The following is a 15,593-nucleotide window of genomic DNA, read 5'->3' on the forward strand; positions in this document are numbered from 1 at the left end:
AATAGTACAATCATGAGCCTTAAATATACAAGTAATTTTCATGACTCGGAATTATGCTATTTCATATGCATGTCTTAGATTATTAATTTTTTTTTATGATTTAGATGCTTTTAGATAAAGTATCTTTCAGATTATTTTCAGTTATCATGATATAAGATGCTTCATATATATAAAGTATCTCTTAGTATGTTTCTAGTTATCATGATTTATGAGCTACTCAATGTATATAAGTTATTAGTATGATTTAGGATTATCAGATTAATACTATTTTCAGATTATGCATATTTCTGTTGGGGATATACTTAACAACAAGCAACTTTAGGAATGAAGCTTTCTGGTCAGAGTCAGTAGAATCTCTAAGTCCCAAAGCTACGTGCCACCATATGACTTGTCTGGAATAGACATTAACTAGTGGATTCACCTTAGCTTATTTATTAGGTCCCTTTTGATAGTAAGTTTGGATACCCTCTTTTTGGTGTGGGGGGACAGTACACTAAACTTCATGTAGTAGATCACATGTTTTACATCTTTTTTAGTATCTCTCACAATCATATTTTATGTTATTGCATGACCTTATACTTATGCATTTCAAATCAGTATATCTCAGCTTCATATTATTTTACTTGGTCTTTGCATCAACATATTTTACTGTCTAAGTTTATCCAAATATCATGTTTATTATGCATATTACTCATACTAATTACATTCAAAGTACTGACCACATACTTTGCCCATCTGTAACATCATTGCCCATAACTGCAGTGACTTGTCTTTATCTGGAGATATTTCTAAGTCATGGTGCATAATTTTATATATTAGTATTTACTTTTTTCTTTCTCGTCTAATGCTTGTAATTCTTTATGAAGATCTTCAAATGCATCCAATACATTTTATTTTCCCTCAGCATGTTTGCGTTGGCCATCCTCTAGTTTCACCTCAAAAAATAATCTATTATATTTCTATACTTGTTTAATCATAGGAATATAATTTCCCACTTGATGAAAAGAACATAACACCATTATCTGATTCATTCTGATCTAAAACTTAAAAACTTGTTGGAATAAATTATTTTTCTTTTTTAAGAGATTAACAGTGCGTGCTTTATCAAACCGAATCAACTTTATTTCAACATTTTTATATTCTTTTGGGTCTTATTTTTCATTGCAAAAACAAATAATTAAAGAAGCTAAAATGTCTTTATTGAATAAGCTGGAGTAATTTTTAGAGAAATACTTGCGTAACTTATAGTTGGAGCGTGAGTGTATTGTAGTATTTATTTAATGTTTTCGATCTTGTTATAAGTTTTTATCAGTCGTAGATATCATATTTTACCTACAAAATAAGAATTTTTTTGGTAAAAGTACACAGAGGCGGATCCAGGATTTAGAGTCTATGAGTGCCAAATAGACTTATCGATTAAATTAATTTTATATTTGATTAAAGTATTCGTCTTTTCGATAAATATGATAAATCAAACAATAAAATATAAATAATTAGATATTACAAATCCACACTCCACACTAAAAGCATGAAGTTAACAAATTTAAAACTTTCAATAATATTACTAATATTATAAATATTCATCATTCATTTACAATTGTCCTCGGCGAGTTTTCATATTCTGAAAATGATCAATAATGACATCATTACTAACATTTGTAAATACATCACGCTCTATGTAACATACTAGACAATCATTTAAATATTGATTATCAATGCTATTCCGCACTTTATTTTTATATGCTTCATTGACGAAAATGCTCTCTCCACAGTTACTGTAGCAACAGGTAAAATCAAAGTTAACTTTACAAGTAAATAAACAAGTGAATAAGTCTCCGCAAGATTTGCTTCAACCAATGCCTTCGCCAATTCACGAATTCCTTGCAAGTTGGAGAACTTGGGATTACCACTTCGCATATGAATAATGAAAGTATCGAGTTGGTAGCTCAAATCTCGAATTTTCCATCATCAAACTCACTTGGATAACACTTTGTTAAAGTCATGATTTTACCTTTGTCACAATTAGAGAAAGAATTGACCGGATTCAAGCTACCCATCCCAAGAAGCAAATCACTACTCACTACATCAAAACGGTCATTAAGCTCTTGAAGTTGCACATCAATGACAACAAAAAAGACTTCAACACGCAAGTGGTGCGCATAACTAACACCCGAAGACTTACGTTTTCACTTTTCAAAAAAATAAGACTCATCCAACTTGAGAATCAAGATATCATGCACATCACAAAATGAGAAAACATCATCCAACAAAGATTTCCATCCATTTCCCCTCATATCTTGCAATCTTTTCTTTGTAATATTAAGAAACTCCACGACATTAATAATATCTTGATCTTTTTTTGTAATATCTTACTCAACTCATTTGACATTGCCAACACTGTCAACATCAAGTGAAGCACAAAAATAAATTTAGATATCATGGCATACCCAAACACAGCAAGCAAATAAGAACAATTTTCCCACTGCAATTATCATAAAATTAAGTAGATGAATGCAACTAAATCCAACGAATTAAGGATAAATTTTGGAACATGCTAAGTAGAAAACATATTATGGATAATGATTCTTCAACAATGCGCTTTTACTTGGACAAAAATCTCGAGCAAAAAACTCTCAAGCCTCGAGTCTATGGGTATAATGAGGTACCCAACTTACCCATCATCAGTTTCAAAAAGAGTTGTCAAAAAGAGTTGAGAATAAGAATGTACGATGTCAGAATGACACGACGTTGGTTGAAACAACCACCTAAAATTATTTTTTCAGTCCAGAACTACCAGATAAATTGCCACAGAAACAAGTCTCTTCTAATTTGCTCAATAGCCCATTGTCTATGGGTGATTGTCCTAAACCTCTGACTATGCCTATGGCTTAAGAGCCAAGGCTAGTCCAAATTTAGCACTTTTGTCAACAGCTTTGGTGTCCACCTCTCCTGAAATGGTGAAAAGAGACTTTGGACGCCACTCATGCTGGATCAGAGCAGTTGCCGTGCCAAAGTTGTTAACCCTTGCCTTAACAGTCGTCAAGGGATCCAATTGATGCTGAGTTCCAACAGTGATGGTGTTCTCACTGGTAGAGAAGCTATGGGTCACCTCCGCACCAACAGCAGTACTAGTCAGGGGGGTGACTATGTGGTAGTATGATGCACTCAAAGAATCTCCCTTGTTATTACTGAATTTTCACCATACATGCAAAAAAAAAGCAAGCTAATCAAACACTGAATAAGCATTCCAAAAATCAGTCTGCAACTAAAATTATTTCATCATGTACTGTTTGCAACAAACTTTGATCACATGTGTAGCATTGGAACTAGGTTGACAAGTTAAATATAGGTCATACACCCAGGTCAGCAGTAATGCATAGACAATATCAAGCAAGACATCTGACAGCAGTGAAAACAACTCACAGATTCAAGGAAGTAATGAGGTCGGCATTTGTGAAACTCAAGCCTGCATTGCACTTTGTGATAGCTCCCGCCTTGGTGTCAAAGGATACATCAGTTCCTAGAGCAAGAACATTGGTTCCCAAGACACCAGAGAAGTTGACAATGGGGTTTGCTGTCAACCCAACGCTGGTGCATATCCCAGCATAGTCATGTAAATATTGAAGTTCCATCTATCATGCAATACAAATAAGAATTTAAGCATCAGTAGTACACATTTTTACACGTTAATCCTATAATAATTATAGGAAGCAATCTTAGCTAAACCAATATAGTTGTTTACCTTTGCAGAACTTTGATCAGGAATTCGGCAACTAAAAATTGTCTTCAGCCCAGGAGCAGCTTCATCGACAGTAACAGTTGCCAAAAGCTAGCATTGGAGACAATTAAGTAAAGACTAAGAATCTTATGATAACATGTCCCAAGAAGAAAAAGGCTTCACAGTTTATGCTAAATAATACACTTTAGAGCCGATGAAAGGAGGATGAAGAAAGTAGATCAAAACAAACCTGTAATTGATCAAAGAAGTTTTTAAGACTTGTAGAGTGTGTGCTTGTGTGTGTGTGTGTGTATCTGGGTTGTTGAAGTGGCTTATGACTTATAGGAAGAGACAAGACACATGAGGGTTATTGTCAAATAAAAACTAGGAAAAACTTTAAAGATCACAAGCCAAGACCACAAGAACACACCATAGGTGCTACAGCAAATATATTAACTTAAAATGAGTGAACAGAGGTACTCACATTTGAGTTCGTGTCTACTTTTATATCAGTTGTGATATTCTTGTTCTTCAACTGAGTGTTAACATCAGCCAGAAATAGATCACCTTTCTTCAGTCCAGATGAAGTAATAGCCTACCAAAAGAAAGAGAAGGATACTTAACTTATGGAATAACTTGTACTCCTAAGAAAATGAAGAGCAATACACGCGCATAAATATATCCCCACATTTTTCAGTGAGTTAAGAAGCACTAGTGCTTGCAATTACGATCAAAGTAGATCAATATTCAGACAAATTTCTGTTGCAAAAAGGACAGCGACAATCAGCTTGGCGCAAGTGACCATATTCATCATATCAGAAAATACGATGAGGAGAATACCAAAATTCTACAGTCGAGCAAGGGCAAAAGATAGTGCAGTCTATCATATCACAACGTAAAGTAATGTTCCTAACAACCAACCAATCTTAAAAAAGGTGTATAAACCACCCACATGGTCCTTTGGCTAGTAGTAAGTTGCGTATGAATTATAATGTATTGACTGTGGCATGACTATTGATCACCAGTTTTTTTATGGGATGGCTTGATTATTTTGTATTGTTAAATTGGAACAAGAATTGCAGTGGCAATCAGCATGACACAAGTAACCATATTCATCATATCTGAACAAATCATCGAGAGGGTGTTTCATACTCTCCTTTTAGAAAGGAGTATCCTGATTACCAGAATCCAGGACATCATTAATTGACCCGGCCCCACACTAGACCATCTTACCTTGAACCTCGATCAAGTTGAACATTAGATGAGGATAAGAAAGTGCAAACTATAGTGCAGACTATCATGTATCACAACGGGAAATAATCTTCCTAACAACTATACAATCAGAAAAAGATGCACTTCACCATCCACAGGGTCCTTGGCTCATAGGAGTTATATATGAAATGTAATGTATGGTTGTGGCATGACTATTGATCCCCAGTTTTCTTATGGGATGGCTTGATTATTATTATTGTTGTTAAATTGGATAAAAATTGTTTCCTCATTTGGCTTAGTTCTAGTACTTTATATGGTTTGCCCTATGTGATTAAAACTAGTATACATAATAAGAATTAGAATAAAAATTATAATTATGTAATTTAATCATCTCAAGGTAAGAATAATTTCAAAAGGAAATTCTAAGGCGACATATTATAAAGGAACAGATAAATGAATAGAGCCTATACAAAACATGAAATTAGTCCTAAACATTTCGTCCCAAAGAATACTTGAAACAAATGAGAGAGCTAGTGTAGGTTAATTACATTTAATAGTGTAAAAGACATTTTTAACCATTATGTGCTCAAATGAAGGCATGTATTGCATTACGTAATATGTGTGATTGAAGCCTACATGTTAATGAATATTTCGATCAAGCACCGATACAAACATTCATTTGAATCCATATATAGTTCATAAACCCCCCTTCAGAAAAATAATCATATATATTTATAGTTAACAGACGAGTCAGATCTTATTTTTCCATAAAACAGCAACAGCAAATTATATACAGATACATAGAAAAGAATCCTAGCTAACTCATAGTAAAAAAAAATAAAAAAATAAACAGATCCGCAGCTAAGGAAGGAGAAAACTCACAACTCCGGTAGGAGAGTAGGTCGTAATTGTGAATTTGTGGTCAGTCTGGTAATCCCTGTACAGAAGATCTGTTCAACACAATAGAGAAGTCAACACCGCATTTCGTCTTGCGAACAGCAAAGAGCAAAGTTAAATTAAAAAACTATAGACTAACTCCGCCGTGTATGTATAAACAAACCTGTACTAATATGTATCTACATGTTCATCAAAAAAGACATGCAGTCATTTTCAAATTCTAGATCCGCATCTGTCCAATAATATATCAAATAATCTGGTATATGCATACATTTGAATATGTGTATCCAAATTCTAGATCCAATAATTTCGTAAGAAAAAAGTGAAAACGAACCTCGGGTCTTCTTGCCGATATCGGAGTAGAGACCAGGTCCTTTTCCCATGATTGAATCGAATATCACAGAGAAGAAGAAGAAGAAATGGAGACAAAAGCTCTGCAGCTATGGAGAAGAAAACAATACGTAGAAGTAGAGTGCAGAGTATATAAAAGCAACAAAAGCCCTAATTTGTAGCCAGTTGGTGATGAAACGGTGGTCTTACTACTACGTGTACTCTGCGTCATCTGGACCGTAGATTGAAGGTTCTCATGCTTTAATCACCGTCAATTCTATCGTTGAGATGCGGAATAGTGCGACACGTGGCATGTCATACAATATGCCTTACGATTTTAATTTCTTTAGCCACAAGACAAGATAATGGAAGACATGTATTGTTCATCAAGAAAACGTTTAAATTTAAATTAAATATGGACCATTTGTATATATACTTTTATCACTAAACAAATTTAAAATATTATTTAAAAAGTCTAATAAATATGAATTTAATTAATTGTTCAATTTTGTTGGATTAATTCTTTTATTTGATCACACTAACAATCCCCTCACTCAATGGAAAAGAGGCATGCTTTCTCTCTCGGTGCAAGTTTGCATAACTTGCACCTACCATGGGTAAGAGATTTTGTATACCATCTCAGAAGGTGATAATGGAAAAGGAAGCACAATTCATGAAAGGAATTTCTCGATGAGGTAAAGAATCAGGTCAGGCAAGGGAAAATAATGCAGAATCTAGTACGAAAGATGCTGATTCAGGCATGAAGTCGGTTGAATCTAGAGAAGAAGATGACTCACGATTAAGAACGACAGATCTGACGTCAATGCAACTGAGGAACAAATCTAAAGTGACAAGTGAGGTGCAGATCAAGAATTTACAAGAGGAAACCAATGGAACAGTGATAGCAACTAAGGAACATGTAAGACAAAAACAAGCTCAAGCTATGGGAATTTGGACTGAGAACATACAGTCGTCAAGAGGTGGAAGTCAAGTTGAATCAAGGAGTAGCAAACCGTCGTGGGCAAATGAAGTAGAGGAGGAAGTTGCTTCACAAGGTAGACATAAACGATTTGGGATGACTTTGATATAGCAAAATTGTCGAATGCAGGGTACAAATTGGAGTATGTAGCTCCCTCAAAAGATGGAGAAAAATAGGTAGTGGAGATCGAGTTGGATGATATCAGATCTGAGATCAAATTTTGGGGGAATGCAGTAGTCTGCTATGTGCTTGGAGCGTATCCTCATTTCCAAGTAATATAGGGTTATTTACAACGTCTATGGGGGAAGTATGGAATTGATAAGGTGGCCATGATGAAGAATGGGGTGGTAGTGGTGCGATTTGCAACAGAGAATAGGGAAGCAAGAGGTGCTACAAGGTGGAATCTACCATTTTGACAACAATAAGCCATTCATTGTCAAAGAATGGACACAGGAATTAGAGTTCACAACGCAGGAACTACAAACTGTGCCTATTTGGATTAAATTGCCAGGTTTAGATTTCAAATACTGGAGCATGAAAGGGTTGAGTAAGATTGGTAGCCTGATAGGGAGACCTTTTAATGGTAGATCATAATACCGAAGAGAGAAATGGATTAAACTTTACTCGACTACTTGTTGAGGTTGGGCTGGGAGCACAATTACCAGATGAGGTGAGATTCAAGAAAGAGAAAGAGAAGGTGATTAAGCAACCAGTACAATATGATTGGAAGCCTTCACTCTGTAAATTTTGTACTAAATATGGACATATGGAGGAGGAATGTAGATTGAAGAAGAAAATACCTAGACCTGGTCAGATAAAAAGGGCAGATGGGGTGATGAAATGGCAAAACAAGCAGAAACAAGTAAAAGAGGCAGATCCACAACCAAGGCAGACAGAGGTAGTGATACAACAACAGTCTGAAACAATTAAAGGGGATAAAGAGGGAAATAACAAAAGGGAGGGATGGAAAACACCAGTTAGATTGGGGAAGTCAACTCCAAAGACTCCAGGGTAAAATTCTCCAATTATGAGTGCAAATTCTTTTCAAATACTCCAGAAGAGGAATGAATATGAAGGCAGTAAAGGTAATGTGGGAAGACAAACTATGGTAAGGTCTGGTGATGGTTAATTTACTTAGTTGGAATGTGAGAGGGTTAAATGCCCCTAATAAGCAAAAGGAAGTTAAACTCGTTTGAAATGAAGAAGAGGTGAGTTTGATTGGCTTGCTGGAAACAAAAATAAAAAGTGGAAGAATAGAAAAGTTGGCTCAAAATATGTTTGTAGGATGGCAGTTATAACACCTCGGTTTTCGAAAGAACTAGAATTAGAAAGAACTAAACCTAGAAATTTTGGCACAAGTTATTGTAAGTATGAGTTTTAGGTCAACTTCAAATGACCATAACTTTCAGTACAGGATGAGTTATGTAAGATCTCAAAATGAAGAAAATTCTAGTTTTCAAAAAGCTGGTGCCAGTACCGACGAAACCACCCACGGACCGTAGATAGAACCACGAACCATAGGTGGGGTTCCATTGCTAAGGTCCAAATTTTGATAGTCTTTGATCCCACCCACAATTGACCAGTATGGTCCGTGGTTGGACCTACGGACCGTTGGTGAGGTTCAACAACCAATTGGATGGAATTGGTTGTTGGGTCAACTTCAAACGGTCATCTCTTTTAGCACTGAATGAATTATTTGGCCTATGACCTATCAAAGGAAAGATAATTGAATCCTCTTTCCAACGCCACTGAGTTTGCTAAAATCCCATCTTCGAGCAAAAAGTAATGCTCATTTTAGTGAAGCCCTGTCGGGCAGAGCTTGACCAATGACTCCTACCGACGGTTGGTAGGTCAATCGACGGCCCGTCAGTCCTGTAGTAGGTGGCACTCGTCAGATTTAAGTTAGGGTCATTTTGGTCCTTTCCCATATGCATTGGGAACTTAAACTACGTTGTTTGATGCCTAAACTACGTTGTTTTACTCAATTTAAGCCTAATAAGTTAGTTAGACATACCCAGAACCCTCATTCACCTAAAAGCATCCAAACTTAGAGCAAAAATGAGAAGAAGGAGGCGCCAGTTTCCTAAGAACAATCAGAAGGTTTGCCTCAAGTTTCAGCCCTGAAATTGAAGGATTTCTTCATAGATTTTGTGACAGGTATGTGGGATTTCACTAGTGGGTTCCTTTCATCCACTAGGTCCATAGAATTCAGTCAGCTCGTTGATTCTCCATATCTTGTTTTGACCTAGGGTTTCTAAAGCCTTGGATTTTGTTGTGATTTAGCTATTGTAGTATCCTTAATCGGAATAACATGTTTTCTTGGAAAATTTGCTTAATTCCTTGTATGAAACTTAGAACCGTAGTTTGTGTAGATTCTCCTAGTTCATGAATCACACTTGCTAGGTCAGTTAAACATATAATCATGCTTTAGATTTCGAATATCACATTATTAGTATATAAATGTTGCATTCTCAGTTAGTATGTCAGTATTTTGAGCTATTCAACATTTTTGTCACATTTCAGTCATATACATATTCAGTTTGGGGCAGATTTAGCACCGAGTTGGACTTGGGTTCAGTGTACCCTCATAGTCCCAAAACTACGTTCCCTCGTAGGATTATAAGTCCCCTCTGTTGGGCATCAGATTTAGTGATCACACCAGTAATGCTTTTATACCCTTGGCAAGGTATATTGGATTCTCTTAATGAGGCGTATACATCGGACTCCACGTTTAGCTCACGTGGTTTTATGTTAGTTAATAGTAGCTCCCACAGTTAGACTCTCAGTGCATTTGACCAGGTTTTCAGTATATACTTCAGCATTCAGTTCATCATGTTATTTTCATGATTAGTACTTGGTCATTGCATTTAGCTTAGCTTTTTAGTTATGTTTCTATATTTACATTCTTGCTCAGTTATGATATGTTCAACTTATATATATTTGTTCAGCTTAGTATCTATATCATGCATGCTCAGTACATTCCAAGTACTGACGCATACTCCGCACTACATCGTTTCATGATGTAGGTTCAGGTACTCAGTATCCAGATCATGCTTAGATCGATTCTCGGTCCGCATTCAACAACTTCAGTGGTGAGTCCTCATATTTCGAGGACAATAGACATGCTTTCACTTTAGTATTTTTATTCAGTTTTTAGTTTGGTTAGAGTTAGTTGGGGGGCATGTCCCAGCAACTCAATTCAATTAGAAGCTTTTCAAACATAATAGTAGAATCATCTTAAATTATTAAGTTTTTCTTTCAGTTGTTATTAATCTTAGTATGTTTTATACATTCAGACTAGTTGGGTATTCCCCACTTTCAGATATCCACTATTTTTAACTTCCGCATAGTTAATGTTTTACTTAGTTATTTTCAGTATGCTTATGCTATGCCAGACTCAGGATTATCTTGGGGTCACTCATGATCCTTGGTCATGTGTTACGTCAAAGGGTTGCCTCGGGGCGTGAAAAACTTGGTATCACAACATTAGGTTCATGAGTCCTTGGATGTCTGAAAGCTGCACTAAGTAGAGTCTCTTTCATGGGTGTGAAGTTCACCACATCTATGATGGGGAGGCTACGAAGAGTTTTTAGGAAAAACTTCACTTTCCTTGCTATTCGTATCGTGCGTGAGTATGAACTCTATTTAATCTCCTTCTAACTCCTGCTCTTCGCATTTCGTAAAATGCCTCCCAAAAGAGCTAACGCAAGGAATCAGCCAACAACTCCAACAGACCCATTGAAGGATCAAGTCATGCATGCTGAGTTCAAGGTTGCTTACCAAGTACTTGCTTAGGCCATGACTACCCAGGTAAATCAGTAGGTTGTGGTCCCATCTCTGCCATACACTAACACTACTACAGCAAGAATCCAAGACTTTACTCGAAAAAACCCTACATAGTTTCATGGGTCTAAGTCAGAATAAGATACAAAAGAGTTTCTCGACGACATCTAAAAGGTAAAAAACATTATGGGTGTCATTCAAGTCGAGAGTGCAGATTTGGCCGCCTATTAGTTGAAGGGAGTGGCCTACACTTGGTACCAGCAGTGGAATGAATCTTGTGGTATTAATGCATGTCCAGAAACTCTCTCAGAACCTTTCTCAGTCTCTACTCCAGTTGGTGACCCAGTTATAGCTAGACGGGTATACCAAAATTGCCCTGTCACAGTCTCTCAGAAAGTCACCTCATCAGATCTTGTAGAGTTAGAAATGGTAGATTTTGATATCATTCTAGGCATGGATTGGTTACATTCATGTTATGCCTCAGTCGATTGTAGAACTAGAATCGTTCGGTTTCAATTTCCAAACGAGCCATTCTTAAGAATGGAAGGGTAGTAGCTTAGTGACTATAGGTCGATTTATATTTTACCTTAAGGCCATGCAGATGATCTCCAAAGGGTATGTCTATCATCTTGTTCAGGTTAAGGATTCATACTCTGAAACCCCAATCTTGAGTTAGTCCCAGTAGTAAATGAGTTTCCAGAAGTGTTTCCAGAAGATCTTCCTAGAGTTCCTCCCAAAAGGAAAATCGACTTTGGAATAGATCTCCTTCTAGATACCTAGTGTCATATTGAGATGGACATGCACTAGATGCCCTAAAGGCCCGAGAGAACCAACTTATTACTTGTGCTTATCGTACATGCAACTATGATAACTATAAATCTTTGATGAGTATAGGTCAAGTACCTTGATAAAAAGACCAATATAGATAGGCCCAAAATAAATGTACATGCTAGGCCGTTGAAGCCTTAATTACTAGAAAAAACATAACCACATTTTACTTTGACATTTAGTCTACAAAGCCTCTAAAAGATAAATACTTAGTTTATAATGTAGCCTCTTAACTAATATATAATTTCAAATATATGCTAGAGACTCGGCAAAGCCCTAAAGCAACCTGGAGCTCACCAAAGGCCGTTGAGTATCCTATGTTTATATTGAGAGATTCTATTAGCTTGAGTACCTGTACCTGTGACATGAAACTCAACATCCCCAGGAGGGACGTCAGTACAAAAGAATGTATTGACTATGTAAGGCATAAAGTAACCATATGTAAAATAAGAGCTCAAGTGAAATCAGGTACAAATGCACAAATATTCTGTATAGATAAGGATAAGAGACCACCTTTGATAATACTTGTGGAATCACATACCTTACATTCACCTCTGCCTATACTTGAGGAATCATGTACATTACATTCACCTTTGCTTATACTTATGGAATCATGTACATTACATTCTTTGGTTATACTTGGGGAATCATGTACATTACATTCTTGGCTTTAGTTTACTCATATTTTATTTATAGACTTTGTAGCATGTGACACAATGACCAGCTGATCAGTGGTAGGAGAGGATGACCCATGCTAGGCATTTTAACCCCTGGGATGCGGTCCTCATAAATATACAAATCGGGATAGACCCATGCTAGGTTTTTAACCCCTGGGCTGCCACCCATAATAATATAGATTGGGATCAGTCCATGCTAGGTATTACCACCCCTGAGCTGCCACCCTTAAGCACAAGAATTAGGATCGGCCCATGCTAGGTATTTTAACCCATGAGCTGCCACCCATAATTATATAGATTCACTTTACCCCGTCTCTTTAATCTTTGAGATTGTTCTTTTGATGTTCATAACTTTTTTGAGATTTAGGACTATATACCAGTGATGCGGACAAATTAATTGAGGCAGAAAACAATGATATAGGAAGCAAATGTAACTTTATTGCGCTACTTAGGAACTTATATGACTCATGAACTTCATTTGGGCACAAAGAACATATACATGTGATCCATGAAGGTGTGTGGCAACTACTTTACATGCAACAAATGATTCATTAAGATGTATAGCAAGTGAACAAGTAATTCTGCTTAGAAGATGCTTCATTAAAACACGTTGGACATTTCACATGGGGGCATATGATAGCTAAACACTTAGTAGAAAATGTAACTTCTCAAATGTAGAGGCAAGAACTATATAAGATGATATGATAGCTAAACACTTAGTATACAATATCAAATGAAAGAGTGCATAAATATCCAAACTAATGAAGCACATGACAGAACCTAAATAAGGGTTTTACATTCCACGTAATGGGACATAATATGAATAATTGACATAATATGTATCTGACATATAAATACCTGTAACTTGTATAATGTAGGATCTTATTGACTCAATGAACCTCATTTGACTTGGTGGATAACTATTGAAACTTACTGTTTAAAGTACCTTTGTCAACTAGTACTGGAAGAATAAACACACCAATATTGGATAATGAACACGTAAGTAGTTTGACATATTTTGAAAACTTGGACCGTATAAGGAAGACCATTAGCTACATTGGAGATTGTACACCCTCACATTGTATCTTTTACCATGGGGATCACTTAGAGATCTCAATTTGTTGGTACACAAAATATAGGACTTCATGCCAAAAGATATGGGATCAAATAGCCTTACATACCTTAATTCCCAATTCATAAAGCTTACGAAGTATCAACCTATCCTTTAACGTCATAATCTTCATCTACAACAAACAATCAATAAGGCTAATATTAGCTGCTTACCAACTAACTCGGGATATTTCAAATCATCAAAACAGTTGCTAGACAGCCAACCCATAATCCTTCTAATTGAGTGTGTTCTTTCACACATTCTATTCGTTATAGTTATTTACATGTAAAAACCTTCCCATGAGGTTTGTCGGCACTCCACAATACCTGAGATGGGATAGGCAGTAAGCTTACAAAAACTTTCATTTTAATGGTGTATCACCACAACTTGTAAATCTGCCCCCTAACAACTTTCCACAATAATTCTCTAAATACATCCATGACCTCCCATATGAAAATCAATACAAACAGTCCTCAACAGACCAAAATAACCAAAAGACTTGAGATTATAGTTTTTAATCACCATCCCACGAGTTCCAATTAACAAGTATAACTAGAATTCTCAAATAAACTAATAATTAGAGATTGTGGCAGCGCCTTACCTTGTCTATCTTAATTCGTTATTCTCCTTCAATTATTTTTGTTACCTTCTCTTAATCTTTGGAAGAGAGTGGCAGAACCTTGGCTGCCAATACATATAACTATCTCTAAATACTCCCCTTGAAGAACTGTCCAATATACTTGAAGCAATAAAGGAGAGAAGGTGAACTTGTGGCTGCTTTGGAGAAACAAGATGAAAAGTACTTAGAACCGTAGTGGGAATATTAGGTGGCTGTTTCATCTTGAGAGAGAAAGAGAGAAATATATGAACTTGAAGCTTAAAATTTGGATAAGAGGTAAATGAGATATTTGTATCAGATTTTTGGCCTTAATAGGTTCTCTTTTGCCACCTTTCTTGTACTTCATTTGCAGCCACCATGTGTCATTAATTTAGGCCACACATTTTAGTAGGTGATGCACCTAATTTTCCATTCAAAATATTTCTTATGGGCTTGGAAAGATTGGGCCTTGGACTGCCATTCTTTTTCATTTTTCCCCTTTTTTTTGGACAGATTGGGCCTCAAATTGATCACTTAATTTAGGCCTCCATATGGACCATAAGTCAAAGCAGGTGATGCGCCTACTTGGTCCTTTTAACTTGGTCCATATACCTTAAGTAGGTGATGCACCTACTTTTCACCTAGTAGCTTAATTTAGTCAAGCAAGTACCTCACTTATTTTACACTATTTTCCATATCTTAGTTTCTTTACAAGATCTTAATACTAATACACACTTGACCACTTATGACTTTAGTATCAAATATCACATATACTATGTCGAGTTCAAATATTTTTTATCACGTTCACTTAGTTGTATAAGTGTTGGAAGGTATGGGGTGTTACACCTAGCCTATTTCGATTCCTCCTTATAGAATGGCTCCAACCGAACTTAAGGAATTAAAGGAGCAGTTGAAAGACCTTATAGATAAGGGCTTCATCAGACCTAGTATCTCTATATTGGATGCTCCAGTGTTGTTCGTGAAAAAGATATATAGTTCTCTCAGAATGTGCATTGACTATCATTAGTTGAACAAAGCCACCATCAAGAATAAGTATCCCATCTCCAGGATTGATGACATGTTGGACCAACTTCAGGGTGTTAGTTGCTTTTATAATATAGACCTTAGATTTGGCTATCATCAGCTCAGAGTCAGAGATAGTGACATTCTGAAGACAGCCTTCAGGACTCGGTATGGTCACGATGAATTTGTAGTTATGTCTTTTGGACTAACAAATGCTCTTGCAGCTTTCATGGACTTAATGAACATGGTGTTCAAATAGTATTTGGACTTGTTCTTCATCGTATTTATCGATGATATCCTCATTTATTCTTTGAGTAAGGAGGAGCATGCGACTCATCTGAGAGTTGTTCTCCAAAATCTCTAAGATCTCCAGTTATCCGCTAAGTTTAGCAAATGAGAATTCTGGTTATAGTCTATCTCTTTCCTCGGTCATGTGG

At 36.2% G+C, this 15,593-nt stretch overlaps 1 protein-coding gene across 1 annotated transcript; it reads right to left on the bottom strand.

The window, feature by feature from the left end:
* Positions 1 to 2,518: 2,518 nt before the first annotated feature.
* LOC125837323 (mitochondrial outer membrane protein porin of 34 kDa-like) lies at positions 2,519 to 6,490 on the bottom strand. Its single transcript, XM_049516466.1, has 6 exons — positions 6,162 to 6,490; positions 5,813 to 5,880; positions 4,203 to 4,313; positions 3,743 to 3,829; positions 3,424 to 3,632; positions 2,519 to 3,188 (listed from the first exon to the last, which is right to left on the bottom strand). The coding sequence occupies exons 1-6, from the start codon at positions 6,208 to 6,210 to the stop codon at positions 2,882 to 2,884; spliced, it is 831 nt and encodes a 276-aa protein (XP_049372423.1). The 5' UTR covers positions 6,211 to 6,490; the 3' UTR covers positions 2,519 to 2,881.
* Positions 6,491 to 15,593: the final 9,103 nt, after the last annotated feature.

The sequence above is a fragment of the Solanum verrucosum genome, unplaced genomic scaffold (genome assembly GCF_900185275.1).
Source record: "Solanum verrucosum unplaced genomic scaffold, falcon-dt-bn FXZP01000130.1, whole genome shotgun sequence".
Classification (NCBI taxonomy): Eukaryota; Viridiplantae; Streptophyta; class Magnoliopsida; order Solanales; family Solanaceae; genus Solanum; species Solanum verrucosum.